General features: G+C 44.8%; 1 protein-coding gene across 4 annotated transcripts in view; it reads right to left on the reverse strand.

The window, feature by feature from the left end:
• The window catches only part of MVP (major vault protein), a 30737-nt gene extending 15706 nt beyond the window's left edge, over nucleotides 1-15031 (reverse strand). Inside the window, exons 1-10 of one of the 4 annotated variants that reach the window (XM_063138211.1) lie at nucleotides 14972-15031; nucleotides 12109-12170; nucleotides 11584-11713; nucleotides 9140-9335; nucleotides 8079-8202; nucleotides 7439-7570; nucleotides 7263-7357; nucleotides 4061-4297; nucleotides 3173-3298; nucleotides 2475-2633 (exon numbers count right to left, since the gene is read on the reverse strand). In XM_063138211.1, coding sequence (XP_062994281.1) covers nucleotides 2475-2633; nucleotides 3173-3298; nucleotides 4061-4297; nucleotides 7263-7357; nucleotides 7439-7570; nucleotides 8079-8202; nucleotides 9140-9335; nucleotides 11584-11705 — 1191 coding nt within the window. In that variant the 5' untranslated portion in view covers nucleotides 11706-11713; nucleotides 12109-12170; nucleotides 14972-15031. Of the gene's footprint in view, nucleotides 1-2474; nucleotides 2634-3172; nucleotides 3299-4060; nucleotides 4298-7262; nucleotides 7358-7438; nucleotides 7571-8078; nucleotides 8203-9139; nucleotides 9336-11583; nucleotides 11714-12108; nucleotides 12171-12446; nucleotides 12521-13065; nucleotides 13083-14971 lie in introns of those variants that run through there. The other 3 variants (XM_063138212.1, XM_063138209.1, XM_063138210.1) reach the window with 3 other exon arrangements.
• Nucleotides 15032-20066: the final 5035 nt, after the last annotated feature.

Consider the following 20066-nt stretch of genomic DNA (forward strand, 5'->3'; position numbering starts at 1 on the left):
CTTTAGGCCAGTCGCAGACTCTCAGCCCAACCTACCTCACAGGGTTGTTGTGAGGATAAAATGGAGAGGAGAATTATGTACACTGCCTTGAGTTCCTTGGAGGAAAAAAGGCAGGATATAAATGCAATAAATAAAATAATAAACCTGGATCCAAGTACTCCAATATAACTAAATCTGGATCCAACTGCTTGAAACAAAATGTCTTCTTTATTCTGGAGGAAACTCAAGAGAAATTCCCTGGAATTTGTCACTACAATTCTGAAATTCATTCTGAAAGAATAAGGTTGCCTCTACACTAGGGCCGATCTCATCAGTGGGAATGTACATTGACTACAAAGCAGCAGTGTAACTTCTCTGCAAATAGGTGGAATTACAGTGGTTTCCACACAGAACATAACATAGCGCTACATTATCCCTTCCCCCATAGTCAAGTTCCTTTTCTAATGTTTGTCCCCAGGTAAGCACCAATTTAGCAAAAGTCCATTCCAATATTATTTAGAAGCTTTCCATTTGCAGGTTCTGGCTATTTTATTGCTTTTGTTGCAGTGCTGCTAGAGAATCAGTAATGAATTACCCCTAATTAGTTGGTTTCTGTTACTAGCTTCCTGGCATATTTTTCCTCTATAGCAGAATAGTGCTATTTCACTGTTAAAAAGTAAAAAATAAGGAAACTATAAATTAAAGCCTACCAACCCCCAGACCATGGGAAAACAGAAAATGTGTAATCGAGAGGAAATTCATCACTAATCTACTAGCAATGCTGGAAAGGAAACAATAAAAACAGGAAGCTTTTTATTAAAGGTCCAGTAGCCCTGAAAAGCCTCGGTAGCTCTTTACCAGCCCACACTAGACAGGCTGGCACTCCAATTACATTTTGCCACGTGCACAAATCACCACCACAAATCATGTCTGAAAAAAGATACAGGAGGGCAAAAACGTTTCTATTAAAAAAAGAAGAAGAGAACCATTCTAGGGAAAGGGAAGCAACCCATGATTAACCACCTCCAAGACTTTTACACAATCCAAAGTGCAATATGCCACAAGTTGGGTGGGGAGTGAAGTACAATGCAAAAGCAAGCAAGCTTCACAGATCAGTTAAAGGTCTCTAAGCAATCCACACTAACTAGCTGCCTGTAGAAAACTCATAAACGGGACATGTAATCAACAGCCACCTCCTACTGTGTATCCCCATCATCTGGTAACCAGAAGGACACACTCTCTTTCTCTCTCTCAATATGGAGCTATTTAGCGATTAGGCTTTTCTACAAGAGGCTTTTAACCCACCACGTTACCAAAGCTTCTGCTTCCAGATTCTTTGTGGGATTAAGAATGTCTCCCTTACATGTGTTTTTCCCCAGGGTTTTTCTTTCTCTACTTTTCTGTATGTTCCATTACACAACCGCTAGGTGGTATAGCAGAATGGTGCAAATTCACCAGGCTTTCATGCCGCCCAGACTTTCCTCATTAGAAAAACAACGCTATAACAACTGCAAAGCATGGGAGAAGCCCTGGAGAATGACGACGTCATGTAAAACACCCGCAAAGTACAGTGAGCAAGGAATCATGGAGCGCGCAACTAAGGCCTTGTCTAGAAAGGCCCATTGTGGCTACTAGACTTGGAAACATAGGAAGCTGCATCGGAAATCAGACCATGGGTCCATTTAGTCTAGTGTTGTTGACAGTGACTGGCAGCAGCTCTCCAGGGTTTCAAGCTGGATTCTTTCCTCGTCCATCCTGAAGATGCTGGGGATCAAACCTGGGATCTTTTTCATGCAAAGCAGGTGCTCATTTATTTCATTCTCTCTTAAAACCAAATAAAGCAACTCAACGCAGGGGTGGGGAACCTGCAGCCCATCAAATGTTGTTGGTCCCTCATCATCCCTGACTACTGGCCATCATGGCTGGGGCTAATGGGAGTTGGAGTCCAGCAACATGAGGGAGGCACAGGTTCCCTACCCCTGAAGGGATGGCCTGGGGAAATTCAGTCTCCATCATAAATTTGGAAGCTGGCCCGATCCCGGAGCACAGGCGAAACTCAACCTCCAAGTCATCCTATGGACATTTCCTCCACATCACCTGGCAATTGTCTTTCTGTCACTGTGGGGGCTGCTGCTGGCCCAGAGGAAGATGGCAGGAGGCTCCAAGGCCTTCATGCACAGGGCTCTCTTTCTTGCACCCCTTTCAATAGCAGTCACCCCCTCCCAAAGTAGTCACCTGAGGAGCAATCACACGATACCCTTCACACCCACAACTGGGCTTTTCACCAGCCTGCCCCGAGCACGTCAGCTGAAGAGCAAGTTAATAAATAATGTAAACACACTGTGTCAGAGGGCTGTGATACTTTTGTCAGCGGTGACCTCTGAAGGAATGTATCCCAAGGGTGCTGCTAATTGGCGTGTTTAGGCTGCACTGGATAGAAGCTCATCCAGAAGGAGCAGATATCCAGGAACCTCCGGCACGTCTGCTCTGCTCACCTTTCCCGTCTTGATGTCCCGCACGTAAATGCCCTCGTTCTCAGCCAGTGGGATAGAATGGCGATGCTCCAGTACTGTCACCTCCGCAGGCGGCACATACTCCAGGGGCCCCTGGATCAGCCAACGGTCACCCGGCTTTCGTAAAATGTCCTCCCCATCCTGGGGGCAAGACAAAGAAACAGGAAGGGGAGGGGCTCCAGCATCCATCCTTGTCAAACCACTAATTTTCGCAGGACTGAAATGTAGCCTCCCTGCTACATTTTCTCCACTTCCTCTAAATCGTCTGCCGCCCTTAATTATTATTATTATTTACAAATAAAGAAGAGTTTACAATTTTGTCTTTAAAAGGCCTTCAAAATCAGATCAACTGCCCTGCCCTACATTTTTGGCAGCCCTCCCAGAACTTTTAGGCTGGCTACGGGCCTGCGTCTTCCCAGAGTGCAACGCACGGTCAGGTCCCCTACCTCAGGGGGTTTGAAGCCCTTTCAGCCTAAAGGTTGAAATCCAGGTCAGAGGACCTGTCAGTAGTGGGCAGAGCAAAAGGGAAGGGGACAAAATCACAGAAATTACCAGCATATTTTAGCTCAAAGCTGGAAAACCGCTAATAGGTGCTTGTGTGAAAGGGGTGGAGCTAGGGGAAGAGGCGTGGCTATTGAGGAGACTCCAAGGTTTGCATCTGGCCACTGGGCCAGGCTTACCTCATTCACATCCTCAAAGGGACGCAGGGCACGTAACAAGAGGCCATCTTCTTCTGAAAGGATATACATGTCTTGGATCCCTTGCTCCAGTTGCTCTCCAGGCCGCAAGAAGAAGGATATCTCCCCCTGCAGAAACAGCAGAAAAGGTTATGGAAACCAAGAGCAAGGCTCAGCCACCTCCTTTGGAAATATGTGCAACAGGCAGCCGTTTTGCCAATACTTCCAGAAACGCTCTGAAGGTAAATGGCCCTGTGAGCTCCGGAGGAATGGCACCTGCTCTCTGGTTTGATCCCTCTAGGCCTACCGCCTGAAAAATATGATACGTGCTTATGGAAATTATTAGGTACTCATTAACTTTGGAAATAAGGAAAGGTCTCAGCTTGTAGTCCAGGTCTATGAGGCGTCCAAATACTTTGGAAGTTTATCAGGGGCTCCTTGACGATGGTGAAGAATTTTATCAGGGGCTTGTCCATGGCCACCACTTTTCCATGGCAATGCTTTGGGTTATGTTACAGGGCAAGGCGCTATTGAGGCCTAACATCTGTGGCCAGACCCTCTTGCATGGACTAGGTGGGCACCCAGTTCATGCCCCAAAGTTACTGTCACATACGAATGGTCCAGAGGGCATTTTTGATCTCAGCTATGGGCTGCACTCCTGCTGCCACCGAAGGTCTAAAAGACACATTTAGACTGCCGACTTTTTGGCTGCCACGAATTTCAGCAAGTGGTAGGGGGTGCACCAGGGGGCTGGCATGCAACCCATGACCCCTGTTCTAGAGCGGAAGCAGTTGTGCTACAGAATTATGAGTATAGAACTGCTGTCACACTTTCCACAGCTTAACAAGTGTCCCATGTAGTCCTCCATGTCCCTTGGCCACAGGCCCGTACCTGGATCACTTTCTTCTTCCCAAGTTGGGGCTTCCCATCTGAATCCACCGGGTCACAAACCACACAGTACTGGCAACTGTTCAGGGTAGTAATGTCGATGACCCCCATGACTTCCTCGTAAACGTCAGGGATGTGAGCCTCGGTATCAGCCATGGTGATTAGCCACTCTTCACCCGTCTTCCTTGTGACGCCCTGGGAGTCCCGGAACGTCTTGAGGGCCTGGAGATGCAACGCTTTCTTCAAGGGGGAGAGGAAAAGGCAGGGAGATGAATTTGTGGGGAAGACCACAGAGACCCACGATTGCAGGGAAAGCAACTACTTTTGGCTCAGTGGCTGGATTACCCCCTCCCCAAACCAAGCCAGCGGGTCAGATGATATCAGAGAGCGAGGCCTCATACCCAAAGCCCCTCCCATGACATCATCTCCTCCCCCCGCTTAAAAAAAATTATCGTGCAGAGAGACAGAGAAAGGGAAATGGTTGGCCGAGTCGGGACGTAGGGCTCTTGGGGTTGCTCAGCCCTCAACAGGATGGATTCAACCCCAGTGCAGGCCAGATTAGACCTGCGGGCTGGAGGTTATCCCTTCCATGCACTATTGTTTTTCACGGACTATTCATACAAAGTGAACTGTGCAGGATGCTTGCCCTGCGCATGGAAGTCCAGCCATGATAGCCACCCCTGGTTTCCTGCTACCCAGCTGTGATGATACAGCAACAATATTTATATGCATTTATACTGTATTTCTAATATGAACCACTTAGGGTTTTTAGTATATTAAGTGGCATAAATTATAAATAAATGCATTTTAAAAACAGGGATCAGTTTCAGCCTGAAGACAGGAATTGTGTTAATTAACCTGGAGATGAAATGAGTTTTTCTTAAAAAAAAAAAAAAAAAAAAAAACTTTTAATGTGCCATTCACTTCATGGCTTTTGACCACTTTTTTATCTTTTTAAGGCTGATCTTTTCCGCCCCTGCATATAGAAATACACACACTTATGGGCACAGACATAGAGACACACATTTGTTAAAAGCTCAAATACTAAGCATTTATGATTTCTAATATATACTAAAGAGATTGTCTGATATCTTCTCCCCACTACCTGGTCTGTCTGGTTGCTGAGATACCTTCTGGTGGTGCCCGAAATTTCAGAGATCCATGATGGCTCAGAATAGGGCTTTTGGTACCACGGCACCCAATTCTTTGAACTCCCAACCACTACAAATTTCAAAAACTACCTACCACTACAAAAACTTTGCTTCATCAGAAACGATCAGAGAATTCCTCACCACATTTTTTCCATATTATTCAAGTTTGCTTCTTCCCATTTGGAGATATCCCTTAATATCCCTCTTTCATTGATTTGGTCACTATATAAATCAGGGACATACAGGAGCAACTGGTCCTCAGTGCTTTACCCAAGCCTCAAAAATAGCCCTAACACAAAGATTGGACAACAGTGCATCTACATCAGATATTTTTCTGATTATTAGAATACATGATTCAGAGATGTCCCATTTTGCTCATTTTTTTACTCTGTCCTTATGGTCCCAACCCCATATTATTAGCCAACCTGCATACTCCAAAATAAGGGTAAATTAACCCCTCCATTGCTCCATGGGTAGCTTAATGTTACTAATGCAATTTTGGGACATGTATGCTGCCATATAAATTACAAAGATCTTGCCATTCTTTAAGTCAGGGTTCCTTAAGCTTCTAAATTATATTAATAAATAAAAATAACTTTGGATTTTTTTAATCTAAATTAGATAATAGCTTACACTATTTCCCCATAACTGTTGATACCTGCTGAAGTAGCTTATGATTAACTTTAGATATCTGATCTATGTCATCCACCGACCAAATAACAAGGTATTTAATCCCAGAAAATGTATCTTGAATTTTATACAGTTCTGCTAATGTATTTTTTTCTTTGCTCTGTCATGTTAAAACTCATCCACTTAGATTTCTCTGAGATGCCCACAAATGTGTTTATCAGCTAAATATTCAAGGGGAAAAAGGCTTTTGGGCTCATATACATACACTTAAATTAGACCCAATCCCAAAATGTTCCTTGACTTTTAACGAATAAGCCCATCCAACTCTATCAAAGACTTTCTCCGCATCAATAAATAAAAAGCCCTAGGATCTTGACCAGATTTCATTTTATGTATGATATGCAATACTTTCCTTATACTATGAGCCAACACTCATCCTTTAATAAAGCCTGACTGGGCAATCCGTATGAATTATTGTATTTAATCGTTTGGCCAGCATAGATCTCAGTAACTTAAAATCATATTTCAGTAATGAAATTGGCTGATAGAACATTGTTAACAAAAGATCTTTATCTGATATTGGGGGGAAGATATAGTCTTAGCAGTATCTCCTAACCTTGGTTAATGGTTCTAACAATTCATCACAGAACAGTTGACAAAATTCCAGTTTAAAACTATCAAAACCAGGTGCCTTGCTAGAACCTGAATTGTTTGCTTTACTTCCTTCAGTGTTAGAGTGTAGATACTGTCTTCCTCTGAAAATCTGTTTTTTTTAAAAAAATCAGCAATCCTCAAAAAATTTGGTTTTTCCGACTGATATAAAGTCTCATCATAAACTAAAGATGTCTGCATTATTTTATTTGGAGTCAAAGCACAGCTTACACAGAGTAAGACAAATAAAAAAACATAAAAAACATAAACCACATACAAAATTAAGAAGGGCTTCCGATTTTCTCCACAGCAAAAATATGTAACAATATTTTCTCTTGCTCCATAATTACGAAAGTCAAAATTCCCCTCTTTCTTTTATCTTAAAGTTTTCTTTTTATTCATTGAATCCACAGATAAACAAATCATTATTTTCTTGATCCTGCATAAAGTCTATAAAAAAAAATCCATTCAGTTCTGAAACACAGCTTGTAGATTTCAGTTGTCCCATGATATTTGTTTCCTCTTTCTTCAACCTATTGGCTAACAGTCTGTCAATTCTATTTGCCTTCTCAAAGGACTTTTGCCTCATACAACTAAGTGTCTTCTACTTTTTCAGCATTTTTTTTAATATTCTGATTGCTTCCTTAGTGATTGCCCCATTCTCTACAGTTGGACTTTGAGGCCAATGACAATGCCGTACAAAGCAACCCAGCCTAGTTACTTCAGCAGAGGCCAACACACCCACACCTACATACCTTTCACATGTCACTCACCTTTTCAGTCAAGACAAAGGCATCCACGGTATCGACCACTTCCTCAAATACACCTGGCAGGTAAGCTCCAACCCGCTTCACCAGCCACTCCTCACCTGTGACGAGGAAGATACACATTATATCTCATTATCAAAAGAGAGCCGGGCAGAGTACTGGGGGCAAGACAGCGAGGATACCTGTCACACGTTTATTCCCCTCTCTGTCCTTGCACTCTTTCCGTGCCTGAAGTCTTATGGCTTGGTTGGGCCGGATTATGGTTGCCTGGAAAGTCTCCACAACTTCGACCTCTTTTCGTGGGATGTAGGTGCCTGCACAAAGACAAGAATGCATTACACAAGCCGGCTAGGCCTCAAAACCACGCCTGGCAGAAAGGAAACACAGGAAGCTGCCTTTTACGGGGTCAGACCATCTGCCCATCTATTGTCTTCTCCAGCCTTTCCCTAGTTGGAGGCCTCCAAATTGTTTAAGTACAATTCCCAGGCAGCATGGTTAATGGTTGGGGCTGATGGGAGCTATAGTCCAACACATTGAGAAGGCCCTAGGTTGGGAAGGCTACCTACAGATGTCAATGGCCATGCTGGCTGGAATGATGGGAATTGCAGTCCAACACATTTGGTGAGCACCAGATTGGGAGACGACTGGTCTGCTCTGGCTGGCAAACACAACCCAGAGCCTCTGGAAGGCATTTCCCCCATGATCTGGCACCTGCACATCTTTTTATAACTGCAGATGCTAAGAACTGAAAGAGGGACTTTGGCATATGAAGATGGGCTCTACTCCTGTGCTATGCATCCTTCCCTAATGACTGCCACTTACCAGGCCCTTCAAATAGCCATTCGTCTCCAGCAACGTATTTGCCACCCTGTTCATCCTCAAAGTCCAACAGGGCTTTCAGATGGAGAGCAGTATTAGCTAAGACAACCTGCAGAGGTGTAACAACCTGGAAAAAGAGAGGGAGGAGAAGGCAGTGAGCAGGGACGACTCCAGAGGGTTACAGCATTGGGCATTTGCCAGAGCAACAAAGCCAGCTGTCCTAAGAGTGTCCTAACATTTCCACCTTGCACAGAGTATCTAGGAAGTTTAGATGCAGCCTAAGAGAATTGCCCATTTGTAGGTCCCCACTGAGGAGACGTTACAACAGCTTGGATTGCTTAGCTTGGAAAACAGGCAAGTAAAGGAGGTGTGATGGAAGTGTCCAAAATTATGCACGGTGTGGAGAAAGTGGATAGGGACACATTTTTCTCCCTCTCCCATGATACTAGAACCCAATGGGGTCAATCCCATGAAGCTGGGTGATTCAGGACAGATAAAAGGAAGGACTTCTTTACACAGCGCATAGTTAAACTGTGTAATTCAAGATACAGTGATGGCCCCCAATTTGGATGGCTGTAAAAGAGGATTGGACAAATTCATAGAGGATAAGGTTATCAATGGCTACTAGTCCTGACAGCTATGTGCTACCTCCAGTAGCAGAGGCAGTAAGCCTGTAAACATCAGTTGCTGAGGAACATAGGCGGGAGGGTGCTGTTGCACGCATGTCCTGCTTGTGGGTTTCCCATGGACAGCTGGTTGGCCACTGTGTGAACAGAATGCTGGATTAGATGGACCCATGGTGTTATCCAGCAGGGTTCTTCTTATGTTCTGGTTCTTCCAGAGCCTGCTGAGGATGCAGTACCTGATGGTCCTCAAAATCCTGGAGTCAGCACTGGCAGTGAGCAACAGCACCAATGCCAAGGGCCGTTCCTTTGGTGAGCCTGAGTGCACTGGATATATATACACATGCATGCCCAACATTGAATGGCTCTGCTATAAAGGGCCTCTGATTATTCCCCCACTGTGGGTCCCGCTGCAGACTGGAGAAGCTCAGACCTCCTTACCTGATCTAGCTCCTCCCCTGGGTACAGAGGGAAAGGGTCCTGAGCCAATCTGATCTCTAGGTCAGCATGTCTGAGCCGCACCTGGCCCACAGCATCGAGCTGGACCACAGCATCTACTCCACGAACCACTGGATTGCGGACAATACAGTAGAAGCGTGGGGGAACCATCACCATCTTCGCAGGAGGAAATATGATCCTGGAATATGAGAGGGTTTTTTTTGGTGGGGGGAGAGAAGAAGAATTCAAAGGGTTAGCTAGGATCCTGGATTTATAGGTCCTTCATGGCTGGCAGAAACAGCAGAGGAGGTTGAAGAAACCAAGAGCGAGGCTCAACCACCTGCTTATTATGTGAAATGGGCAGCCATTTCGCCAATACTTTCAGAAAGGGAGGAGGAGGAGGAGGGCGGGGGCTGGAGAAGAAGTGGATGGAGCAATGGGGGCTGGGAGGGGAGGGAGAGAAGAGAGAGGAACCATGGAGGGGAGTGAAAAGAGGAGGGGGACCACAGGGGTGGCACATCTACCAGAGCACCAAAATGCCACCTTTCCTAGAGTGCTAAGCTACTTAGAGACATGCCTGCCCTCCAGATGTGTTGGGATTCCCATCTTTCCCAGGCAGCTGGGCTGACAGATTAACCATCCACTCAGGCATCAACAATACTGATCGCCAACTCGCCATGGGCAAGTGCCTCTTGCCCCCTGGCAAGACAGACCAGAGCAATGCTGCCATTTAGCTAATAACAGAAACAGCAAGGATTTCTGCCACTGTTTCTGTCCTTACCGTTCTCAGTGCTTAGTAGAACAGAGGTGGGCAGAAATCAGGCATGTTTTCTTATGTTCTAGAACATGGAGGTCTACACAAAATGGTGGCTTAGGGGGCAGAGGCCGGTATCTACCGCACCACTTGAGTTATATCCTAGGATATACACAAATCTCTCTGTGAAGAAAGACCTGGCCAAAGTAATCAATTAGTACTCCCATTTTACAGATAAGGAACACTGAGGCCGAGAGATACGCAATTAGCAAAAAGAGCCATAGCAGAGGCTCTTTGTTGTTGTTTTAGCCTCGCTCTCGTTAAAGAGATCTACTGCAAACCACCCAGAGACCTACCAGTAGATCCTGATCTACATTCTGCCTGCCCCTGTACTATTTATTTATTCATACATGCATGCATACATACTACTTCTATACCACATGATATCCTAAGATCTCTAATGATGCAATCCTATGCAAATTTAGACAAAAAGTCCTAAAACTCCCAGCATTCCTCAGCCAGCTTTGCTGCCTGGGGCATGCTGGGAGTTGTAGGACTCTTTTCTGTCTAAATATGCATAAGATTGCACCCTAAGCATCACTAGCTAGTACTAGAGAGCTCGACAGAAATGGGATCTTTGCTCACTTGCAAGAAACTTTGGAGAAAGACAGAAGCAGCTGAAGAAAACCTGCTGCTTCTGTTCTTCTCCAAATCTTTCTGCAAGATCGTAAGAGTTGGACAGGAAGTTGGAAATAGCCCATTTCAAACCTGCAGGCCAAATCCATCCCTCCTGCTGTCTCAAACTGGTTCTAGGGGTTTCCCCCAGAAGGCCCTGCCCACTTTCCCAGGCACTATACGCCCCTTCCCCTGACAACCAAGCTGTCTGATTGGCATTCTTCTCTGATCGCTTAGTGGCAGCAAGAGCTTTAAGCTGGAATAGGCTGGCATTTGTGGCCCTGCCCCCTTTTGCCTTTGGCCCCGCCCACCTCTTGAATATGTCTCTCCCCCCCCCCCCCCCCCCAGTGTCTCTGAAATGGAATCCAGCCCTCAGGCTGAAAGAGGTTCAGCACCTCTGATCTATTCCAGGAAAGGAAAGGAACCTCTCGTGCAAGCACTGAGTCATTACTGACTCTTGGAGGGACGCCAGCTTTCGCTGACGTTTTCTTGGCAGGCCTTATAGCGGGGTGGTTTGCCTTTGCCTTCCCTGGCCGTTATTACCTTTCCCCCAGCTAGATGGGTACTCATTTTACCGAGCTCGGGAGGATGGAAGGCTGAGTTGACCCGAGCCGGCTGCCTGAAACCAGCTTCTGCTGGGATCGAACTCAGGCCATGGGGAGAGTTTCGGCTGCAGAAACTGCTGCTTTACCACTCTGCGCCACATGAGGCTCGATCTATTCCAACGCCCTGCTTAATGCAAGCTCTGGGACACCGAGCATCCCTGACAGCAGAAAGCTTTGCATAAGGACAGCAAACAGCAAACACTAATCCCACTCTCTGTTCTCCCGCAAAAGTTTTCCCCTCTTCCTCATGCCCTCTACCAATCACAGAAGGCCTGGAGGAAAGCTGGGAATTTTTCTTCCACTGTGGGGGCAGAACTGTTGCGAAGAGGAAGATTTGCCTGATAAGCCAAACAGGTATTGGTTGGCCCCTGCATCCCCTCAGGGCCACCCACTCACGGCCTCTGTTTGCTCACCTCTCATTGTCCTGGCGGATGTAGGTCTTGGGTCCCACCTCCACGCGAGTCACATTCGTATTCTGGTCCAAGACATGGGTGTAATGGTACGGAGGGATCCGGATGATCGATTCGGCTGCCATTTTGTCCTCTGATGGGGATTACAAAGGGAGTGTAATATAACAGCCAATTAGAAGTCTAACTGAATGGCTCAGAAGAACACACTGCTATAGGAAATACTTCACCTGCACACCACCGACCCTTTCACCCCAAGCAGGAAGGGCTTTGCGGATGTCTCTTCCTATCCAGCCATGGTAAACCAATAAACTCTACTGCACTTAACTCTTCAACAAACTAAAGGAAGCATCTTGGCCTGTACCCAAAACCTATTATGCAGCATTCCGCATCCTTGAGGAGCCGTTAAAGGGACCCACCCACTTCCACGTATGAAAATCACGGCCTCCTGACATATCCATGGGAACTGGAGAGCAACCCGACACCTCATAACTATGAACAGAGAAAAGTTAGAAAGGGAGATGGGCAAACCTGAATCCTGTTGAAAATATCTTTAGACTTGCCTTCTGGAGGGGTTCAAGGGGAGTTGAGCTCTGGAAGAAAGCAAAACAAATCAGATTTCGTCATATCCACCAACAGGGAAAAAACCAAAAACCCACTGTATCTGTATTCCTCAAACGATTCAGGTTTGCCATTTTAGGGAAGAGTTAAAGTTCCCCACCCAGCTTCTTAGAAATAAGTGAAAAATCAGAGCTCTCATAAATTTCTGTAACTATCCAGCCTCCCCACTCCAAAGATAGTCTCCAAAACCTATGCCAAGGAAAGGATCTGCTAGCTGATAAAGAGTAGGGGGGAACCACACCCCTTACCACGCAGAGAGCTGAGTTCCCCGAGCTTGCAGCCTCAGATAGGAATTTCCCTGAAGAGTTTATTTCCTGGTAGAGGTGGAGCAAATAGCTGAGAGTTTGTTAAAGGGACAGCAAACAAAAAGATCTATAGTTTTGCTTCTCTCTCTCCCCCCCTCCCCCTCCCCCTCCCCCTCCCCCTCCCCCTCCCTCTCCCTCTCCCTCATCTGTTTGGGAGATTACACATGACAATTTCATTAAAAAGAATTGGAGTGGTGAATCACAGAGACGTGGCTACTTATCTCTGATTCATTTCATTTCTATACTCTTCAAATAGTGGGTGACAAAAATGACTCTATGGCAGGCTGAAACAGGAAGGTGGAGATCACAGAGCAGGAGTGAGGAACGTGTAGTGCTCCAAATGTTGGACTGCACTGCTCATCAACCCCAGCCAGCACAGTGAGGAATGGTGGGAATTGCAGTCCAACAACATTTGGAAGACCACATGTTCCCAATTTATTTATTTTAGCATTTTTATCCTGCCTTTAAGCCAAAAAGGCTCTACAATCCTTGTCATATAGAATTTTAAAGTTGGAAGGGACCTTGGTAGTGGTGTAGTGGAGGCGAAAACTCAGAGGAATACCGTTCTGGGATGTTATTCGGAGCAGAAGCAATGTCATCATTGTTGTCATCCGTTGGAACAGCATGGTCATTGACAGAAGACCCTCCCACACACTTGCCTTTGTTCTGGTAAGCGAATGAGGTGAAAGTCTCCCTGGCTTTCAGGTTGTACCACTGTTCATGACAGATTAGCACAAAGACAGAGAATGAGAGAAATAATCCATCAGAGTCTGGATGCCTCTTTCTTTTCTTTCTTTTTTAATAGAGTTCCTACTTCACCCCTAGCACTTTAAATGGTAACACCTCTTTGCAAAATTGTTTCCATTTCGAATTCTAAGCTAAATGGTCGCATTTCATCAGGGTGGAAGATCTTTGGTTAAATCTCTATATGTTTTACAAGCTGGACCTTTTACAGACAGAAGTAAGCACCACTGTGTTCAATGGTGCTTACTCTCAAGTAACTTTGCATAGGATTGCACTCATGCCCTGTAGACTCAACTATGAGTTTTTAATGAGTGGTTTGTTTGGTTGTTTGAGATGCCTGTGTTTCATGATGGGGTTTATAACCAGAGTATTAACTCCTTTCAGTATAATAGTAGAAAAGTGGGATGCAAGTATACATATCCTGGAGGTATAATCTGGATTTCTTGGGTGGGGTGACTATGGAGGATCAGGCTGCCAATCAATATGGAGATATTGTGATGTGAAGTTTTTTACCTGTTGAAACCCTGACTATTATGCAGCTATAATGGCACAAGACCTTTGACATGGAAAAAGGTGGCAATCCTGCCTATCAAAGATTGGAATTTTCTGTCAGTGCAACCCTAAGTGTGTCTACTCAAAACTAAGCTCCATTCAGTTCAATGGGACTTATTCCCAGGTAAACATCTATACAATTGCAGCCTGATTGGGGGTATTATTATTATTATTATCTGGGTGCATTTTTATATATTATGCCTAGACATACAGAGCTTCTGTCTTGGTAATAGGGCACAGTCTTTGCATGCACTGTTTCCAGATTCAGTCACTGGCCCCTCTGCTTAAGAGACCTCCGCTAACAGAGCTGGGGAAAACCAGTGGCTCAGTTCGGACAACTTGCTAATCAATGGTATGTGTGTGTAATAGGAGTAAAATGGAAATCAATGGTTGATTAGTGTGTCGTCGGAACTCAGCCAGTGCCTGGCATCTTGGAGAGATGGAGCTAGTCAGAGGCTGAGTTCGGACGACACACTAATCAACGGTTGATTTCCATTTTGCCCCTATTACACACACACACACACACACACACCATTGATTAGCGCGTCATCCAAACTCAGCCTCTGAGGGATTTCTGGAAAAGAGCAGCCTGTAGTATGACAGAAGTTTGTAAAACCCTTTTGAATTTTTGCCTATTTATGTGTTTTTAAAGCTACACAAGCCCAGGCGGAAGCAAAGTTGTTGGCAACGTACCACCTTTTGTGGGTGGGGTGGGACAGAATTCGTGTTTTTAATAGCTGTGTGAAGAGAGAAAATGTGGCAGGTGCTCCTTCTTTCAGGTCATTGCTCTCCATGCAGGGAAGCTGCACAGCTGTTAAAGGCACAGATGCATTGACAGAAACAACTCATACATCCAGCATGTTAACGTGTGCTAATGGGTTTATACAATTCAAGACTGATGATAGTTCTCCAACCACGTTTTCTACTTCATTCAACAGTACTGTACAGATTGTGGACTCATGATGTGCTTATTTGTTCTATAAAAGAATACATAACTTTCCTTCTCTAACGTAGATATGCTCAGAGTTGAAAAATGTTCTTTCTGAGGTTTTTCAACATCTACAGGCCATTCTCTACCAGCCCACCAAATCTGTATTATTATTATTATCTACTCCCACTTTGGAGCTGTACTGTCACAATTTCCAGTCTCATGGAACCCTGGGAATTGTAACTGTCTTTAGGGGCCAAGGGATCTCCGACAGAGAAGCCACCCTATAGTTCCCAGGGTTCCTTGCGGGAAGTGACTGCATTGTTTTACATTTGTAGCACAGATACTCTTATGCAAACAGCACCTTTATGCAAAAGAGTGTTGTGTAGTACACCCTTATGCAAAAGAGTATTGTGGCACTTTAAAGACTAACACATTTTATTATGTGAAGATAGGACTTTCTGGTTGTTGTCTTTAGGGTAACCACAAAGAAGAAAATGGGAAAGCAGCAATCACCGGAGTGGGTGGGGGAGAAGGAAACCTCAAGGTAGGTGCATAAGGAAGAAAATGATGCCAGTGTTTCAAACTTAAGCCCTTTCTCTGAAGAACTCCCGAACAACCAATTTCATTTCTTGTCTCTTCCGTGTTGCAAATATGAAGAGAGCAGGATTGAAATGGATTGTTCAAGAGTGTCCTTAAGAAAATACTTAGCTCAAAATGTATTGGCCTCAATAAAAAACAAATTCTTATCATAGAATAGTAGAGTTGGAAGGGTGTATAAATCCATCGAGTCCAAACCCCTGCTCAGTGCAGGAATCCACCTTAAAGCATCCCTGACAGATGGTTGTGCAGCTGCCTCTTGTAGTGTGGGAGAGACCACAACCTCCCTAGGTAACTGGTTCCATTATCGTACTGCTCTAACAGTCAGGACGTTTTTCCTGATGTCCAGCTGGAATCTGGCTTCCTGTAACTTCAGCCCGTTATTCCTTGTCCTGCACTCTGGGAAGATCGAGAAGAGCTCCAGGCCCTCCTCTGTGTGACAAGATTTTAAGTACTTGAAGAGTGCTATCCTGTCTCCCTTCTCCAGGCTAAACATGCCCAATTGTTTCAGTCTCTCTTCATAGGGCTTTGTTTCCAGACCCATGATCATCCTGGTTGCCCTCCTCTGAACACCTTGCGCACCTGGAGGTCTCCCTCCTTCCCATTTTTTTCATGGCAACAGTGGGAGCCGCCCACAGGAAAAAGAAACCCAGGATGGCATTATACCTGCAGTTGAGCAACAATGTTCCCCCACTGCATAAAAAAGAAACAAAAACAAGTGTTCCTGCTCTCTCTCACTCAAGTCTTGCTTCTGTGAAATATCTGAACTCTCTCCAACAAATATAATCCACACTGTTGCTTTGTTGATATTATAAGCTTGGATGGGCAGCACTGTGGATGAAAAAGGGCAGTTTACAACCACCCTGTGCAACATAATCCATAACTGTTAACCCGACACTGCAGGTGGGGCACAGTTGAGGGGCTTATAAGAACCCTGCAGTGTAGTCCATTATATACTTCGGAATGTCGAATTCGGTGTACCCACTTCTTTGCACAATTGTCAAAGGGTGCTAAATAAGGTTTTTAAAACGCTGCCATAGAAATCATAACCACTCCCACCCCTTTCACAGCCACGGTCACTTTCTCTTGGGGGCTATTTGGGATCTGTAGAAACAACAACAAAAAGACCATAGAAATACATCCCAAGTTGTTGCAACTGCAAATGTTAATCTAGTTAAACTGTTACCTCATCGCCCTTCCCAATCTAAAGGCAGCGCCTCAACTGAATGCAGTTGTTCCACTTGCATACAAATGCGCTGCAATTCCCCCTGCTCTGCCAGCGTAAAATGGAGATCCCAGATGAAAGAGGGGAGGGCAGGGGTAGTGTATGAGTCACTAGCAGCTCTCCGGACGCATGCGGCAAAGGGATCCTGCATTCTCCGTGGCTGTCATAGCACGCATGCGTACAATAGTGGGTTTTTCTGGCATTTTGCCGCGGATGCGCTGTAAGTGCTCACCAGTCTAGAACTGCTAGTCTCCTGTGTCGCGCATGCGCCTTGGTTTATTTACGTCATCCTCAATGTATCCGGGCGCGCGACACACCGAATCAAATAGCGGTACCGCGCACGAGCGTATTGTTTTCGCAGTGCCTCTGCATCCCTCAACGCACAGCTTTTTAATCGCCAAAGCGCATGCGTGCTTTCCTTTTCTTAAGACTCCTATGCTGAACTTCTGCACCCCGCATGCGCGTTGGGGAAATTAGCTTGCAAAACTATTCAAGTTTTGTAGTTTATTGCCACGTATTTGGTAATTTTGTTTTGGAATGAATCTAGGTGTCCACTTGACTCTCCAGAAGAAGCGGGCGGCAGCCAGTTGAAAGGATTGGGCTGAACAAAGCGGGAAAGTGTATGTGTCATTTTTGTTGTTGCGAAACTGTCAGCCATTTTCTCTGCCTTCCTCCCATTCAGACAAGCTGCGTAATCTCACTCGTGCTGCAAATCTGATCTGCACTACAATCCTATGCGTGTATTCTCAAAAGTTATGCGAGCCTGAATACACTTACCCAAGAGTAAGCCCCATTGAACATTGTAGGGTCTACTTTGGAGTAAACAGGTTTAAGATTGATCTGCACGGCGGCAATTTCACACACCCCGCCCCCCCCCACTTACTTGGGAGTAAGTCCCACTGAACACGGGAGTCAACACTCATAAAATTGGGTGCATATCTACAATTCTACTCAGTTACCCTAGAACATTGCAACAGAAGTTGCTTCAGAGTAAGTATGCATAGGATACAGTTACAGGGCCATACTCATGCCAGCTTGTTGCATCATTTGGCTAAATTTAGAGTGCTTGAACAATTCTAACCCTTCCTAATGTCAAGCTGGTGACATTTTTATTGTACTTTCTTTTTTGGGTTTTAAAAACTTATTTTGACACCACTTGCTTTGGAAGAACGATGAGATTTGGAAATACCAGATTGATTGACGGTGATCTGGTATTTCCAAGTCTCATCCTTCCAAAGCAATTATTGTGGAAGATAACTTGTAATCACTTAAAGGCACCTCCTTTGCTCAGACATCTAGGTACCATGAGCTTGCATTTTGGTGTGGCTTTAAAACAAAAAAATCTTCAAGACAGAAGCTTGTGGAAAATTGGTAACTGGAAATCAACGCTAAAGAAGTCTAATCACAAAATCTAGCAGGTGTATTGCAAATGGATATTGATAATCTGTACTAAAATATGGTGCTTGATGTAGTTTTTGTTGGTTTACCACATGGATAATGTGCAATGCAGCCCAGATCAGGAATGTTACAGATGTATTGAACTAGACAGGGTATGCAGCCTGGTGCCCTCCAGATCCTTTGAGCTACTACTATTAGAATCCTTGCCCATGGAATGTGTATTGTAGTCCAAAACATCTGGAGGGCAGCAGGTTGACTTCTCTTCCACTAAGATAAACAAAACTCAGGTTTATTTAACCATGAAGTTCTGTGGTGACATTGGGTCAGTCATTATTAGTCTAACCTATTTCACAGGGTTTTGAGGAGGAAATGGAGGCGGGGAATTCCTTCAAGGAAAAGTAAGAGTGTAATAAAATGATGGGGGAATGAATGTATCTAGGTTATAATTTTGCAGTGGTACAAGTAGTGTGTCTTGAAAAGAATGCATGGTAATCAAACAGTAACAAATAAGCAAATAAGGCACCACACTTAATAGGAATTCCATGCAAAGTCTCCATTTATTTAAAGTATTTTTATTCTTCTTTTCAAACAAAAAGGCTCTCAGAACAGCTTACAGACAATCAGTAAAACAAGATAGTCCCTACCTGCAGGCATACAATCTAAAAATGGCTGTCTGGTTGTGTGAATTGCAGTGCCAAAACTGACCTGAATTTAGAACATTTGGTGCACGAATTGGCCCCTGGGATTTTTCCATGGCTGCCATGTATTAAAAGAGCAAAGGCATACTCTGAATAATTGTGGTTGAGGCTAGGTTATGACTTACTTTAAGTATTTCAAAAAAGGGAAGTGGGATAAAGTCTCTAATACACATATATTCCCGAGTTCATACTGAGCAAGTTCATTAGAAGTCTGCATAATGAAATGAAAGTCCGCATAAACTCTATTTGTGGAGTAAGCACTAGCTCTGTACAGCACCATGTACATTGATGGTGCTATATAAATAAATAAATAATAATAATAATAATAGCTCATCCTAACAATCATATGGCTCTTCTACACCAAGTAGGATATTCCATTATGAAAGCTGTATGAAAGTGGTATATAAAAGGCAGGAGCCACACTACTGCTTTATAGCGGTATCGAAGTGCACTGCAGCATCTGCACTACTGCTTTATAGTGGTACTGAAGTGCACTGACAGCTGTTGGGGCCTATGACACATCTACACTAAGCAGGATGTAACACTGTGAAAGTGGTATGGAATATATGTCTTGGGCCCCAACAGGTGTCAGTGCAATTCAATACTGCTATATAGTAGTGTGGCTCCTGATTATTATTATTATTGCATTTATATACCACTTTTTTTCCTCCAAGGAACCCGTGGTGGCAATCATAATTTTCCTCCTTTCCATTTTATCCTCACAACAACCATGCAAGGTAGGTTGGGCTGAGAGTTTTGATGGCCGACTGGGAACTAGAACCTGGATCTCCCGACTCCCAGTCCAACACTTTAGCCACTGCACCACTTTCATAGTGGAATATCCTGCTTGGTGTAGATGAGCCCATAGTAAATAGCATCCAACCGCTCAGGGTACAGAAAACCTCTTTTCGTGACTTTACCCAGGTTGGCCAGCACTTGCTTTGCTTACTATCAATAATTAAAACTTAAGAGGCCAAAATATTTGAAGCTCGCTCGTCTTCCTTGTAAATTTTTTGTAAAACACTAAAAGAAATATAACCCATAAGTTTAAAGTATGGGAGTTCAGTAATACGGAGTGGGTGAGGGGGCAGAGAAAGAAAAACGCCACGGTATTGGCTATCGGTGAACGAGATCAACCTTAGCGGCCATTTTGTGTGAGAGGACAGTGTCACTCAATAGAAAACTAACGGGGAGGGGAAGGAGACAACCGTTACTCGCGCGTGGCCGCCTCGGCATCGGCCAATCAACTTCCTTCTTTAAAAGAAAAAGCCTTACGGACACAGCGCTCGTCACTCCGCCCAATCAGCAGGCACCACACGTGGGGTCCCTGCTACGATCCCGCGCACGTCGGGAGCGAGGACAGCGGCCCCACCCAATCGCTACCTGCCGCCTTCTCCACACCCCCTCTTTCCCCCCTC

The sequence above is a fragment of the Elgaria multicarinata genome, chromosome 11, assembly GCF_023053635.1.
Source record: "Elgaria multicarinata webbii isolate HBS135686 ecotype San Diego chromosome 11, rElgMul1.1.pri, whole genome shotgun sequence".
NCBI lineage: Eukaryota > Metazoa > Chordata > Lepidosauria > Squamata > Anguidae > Elgaria > Elgaria multicarinata.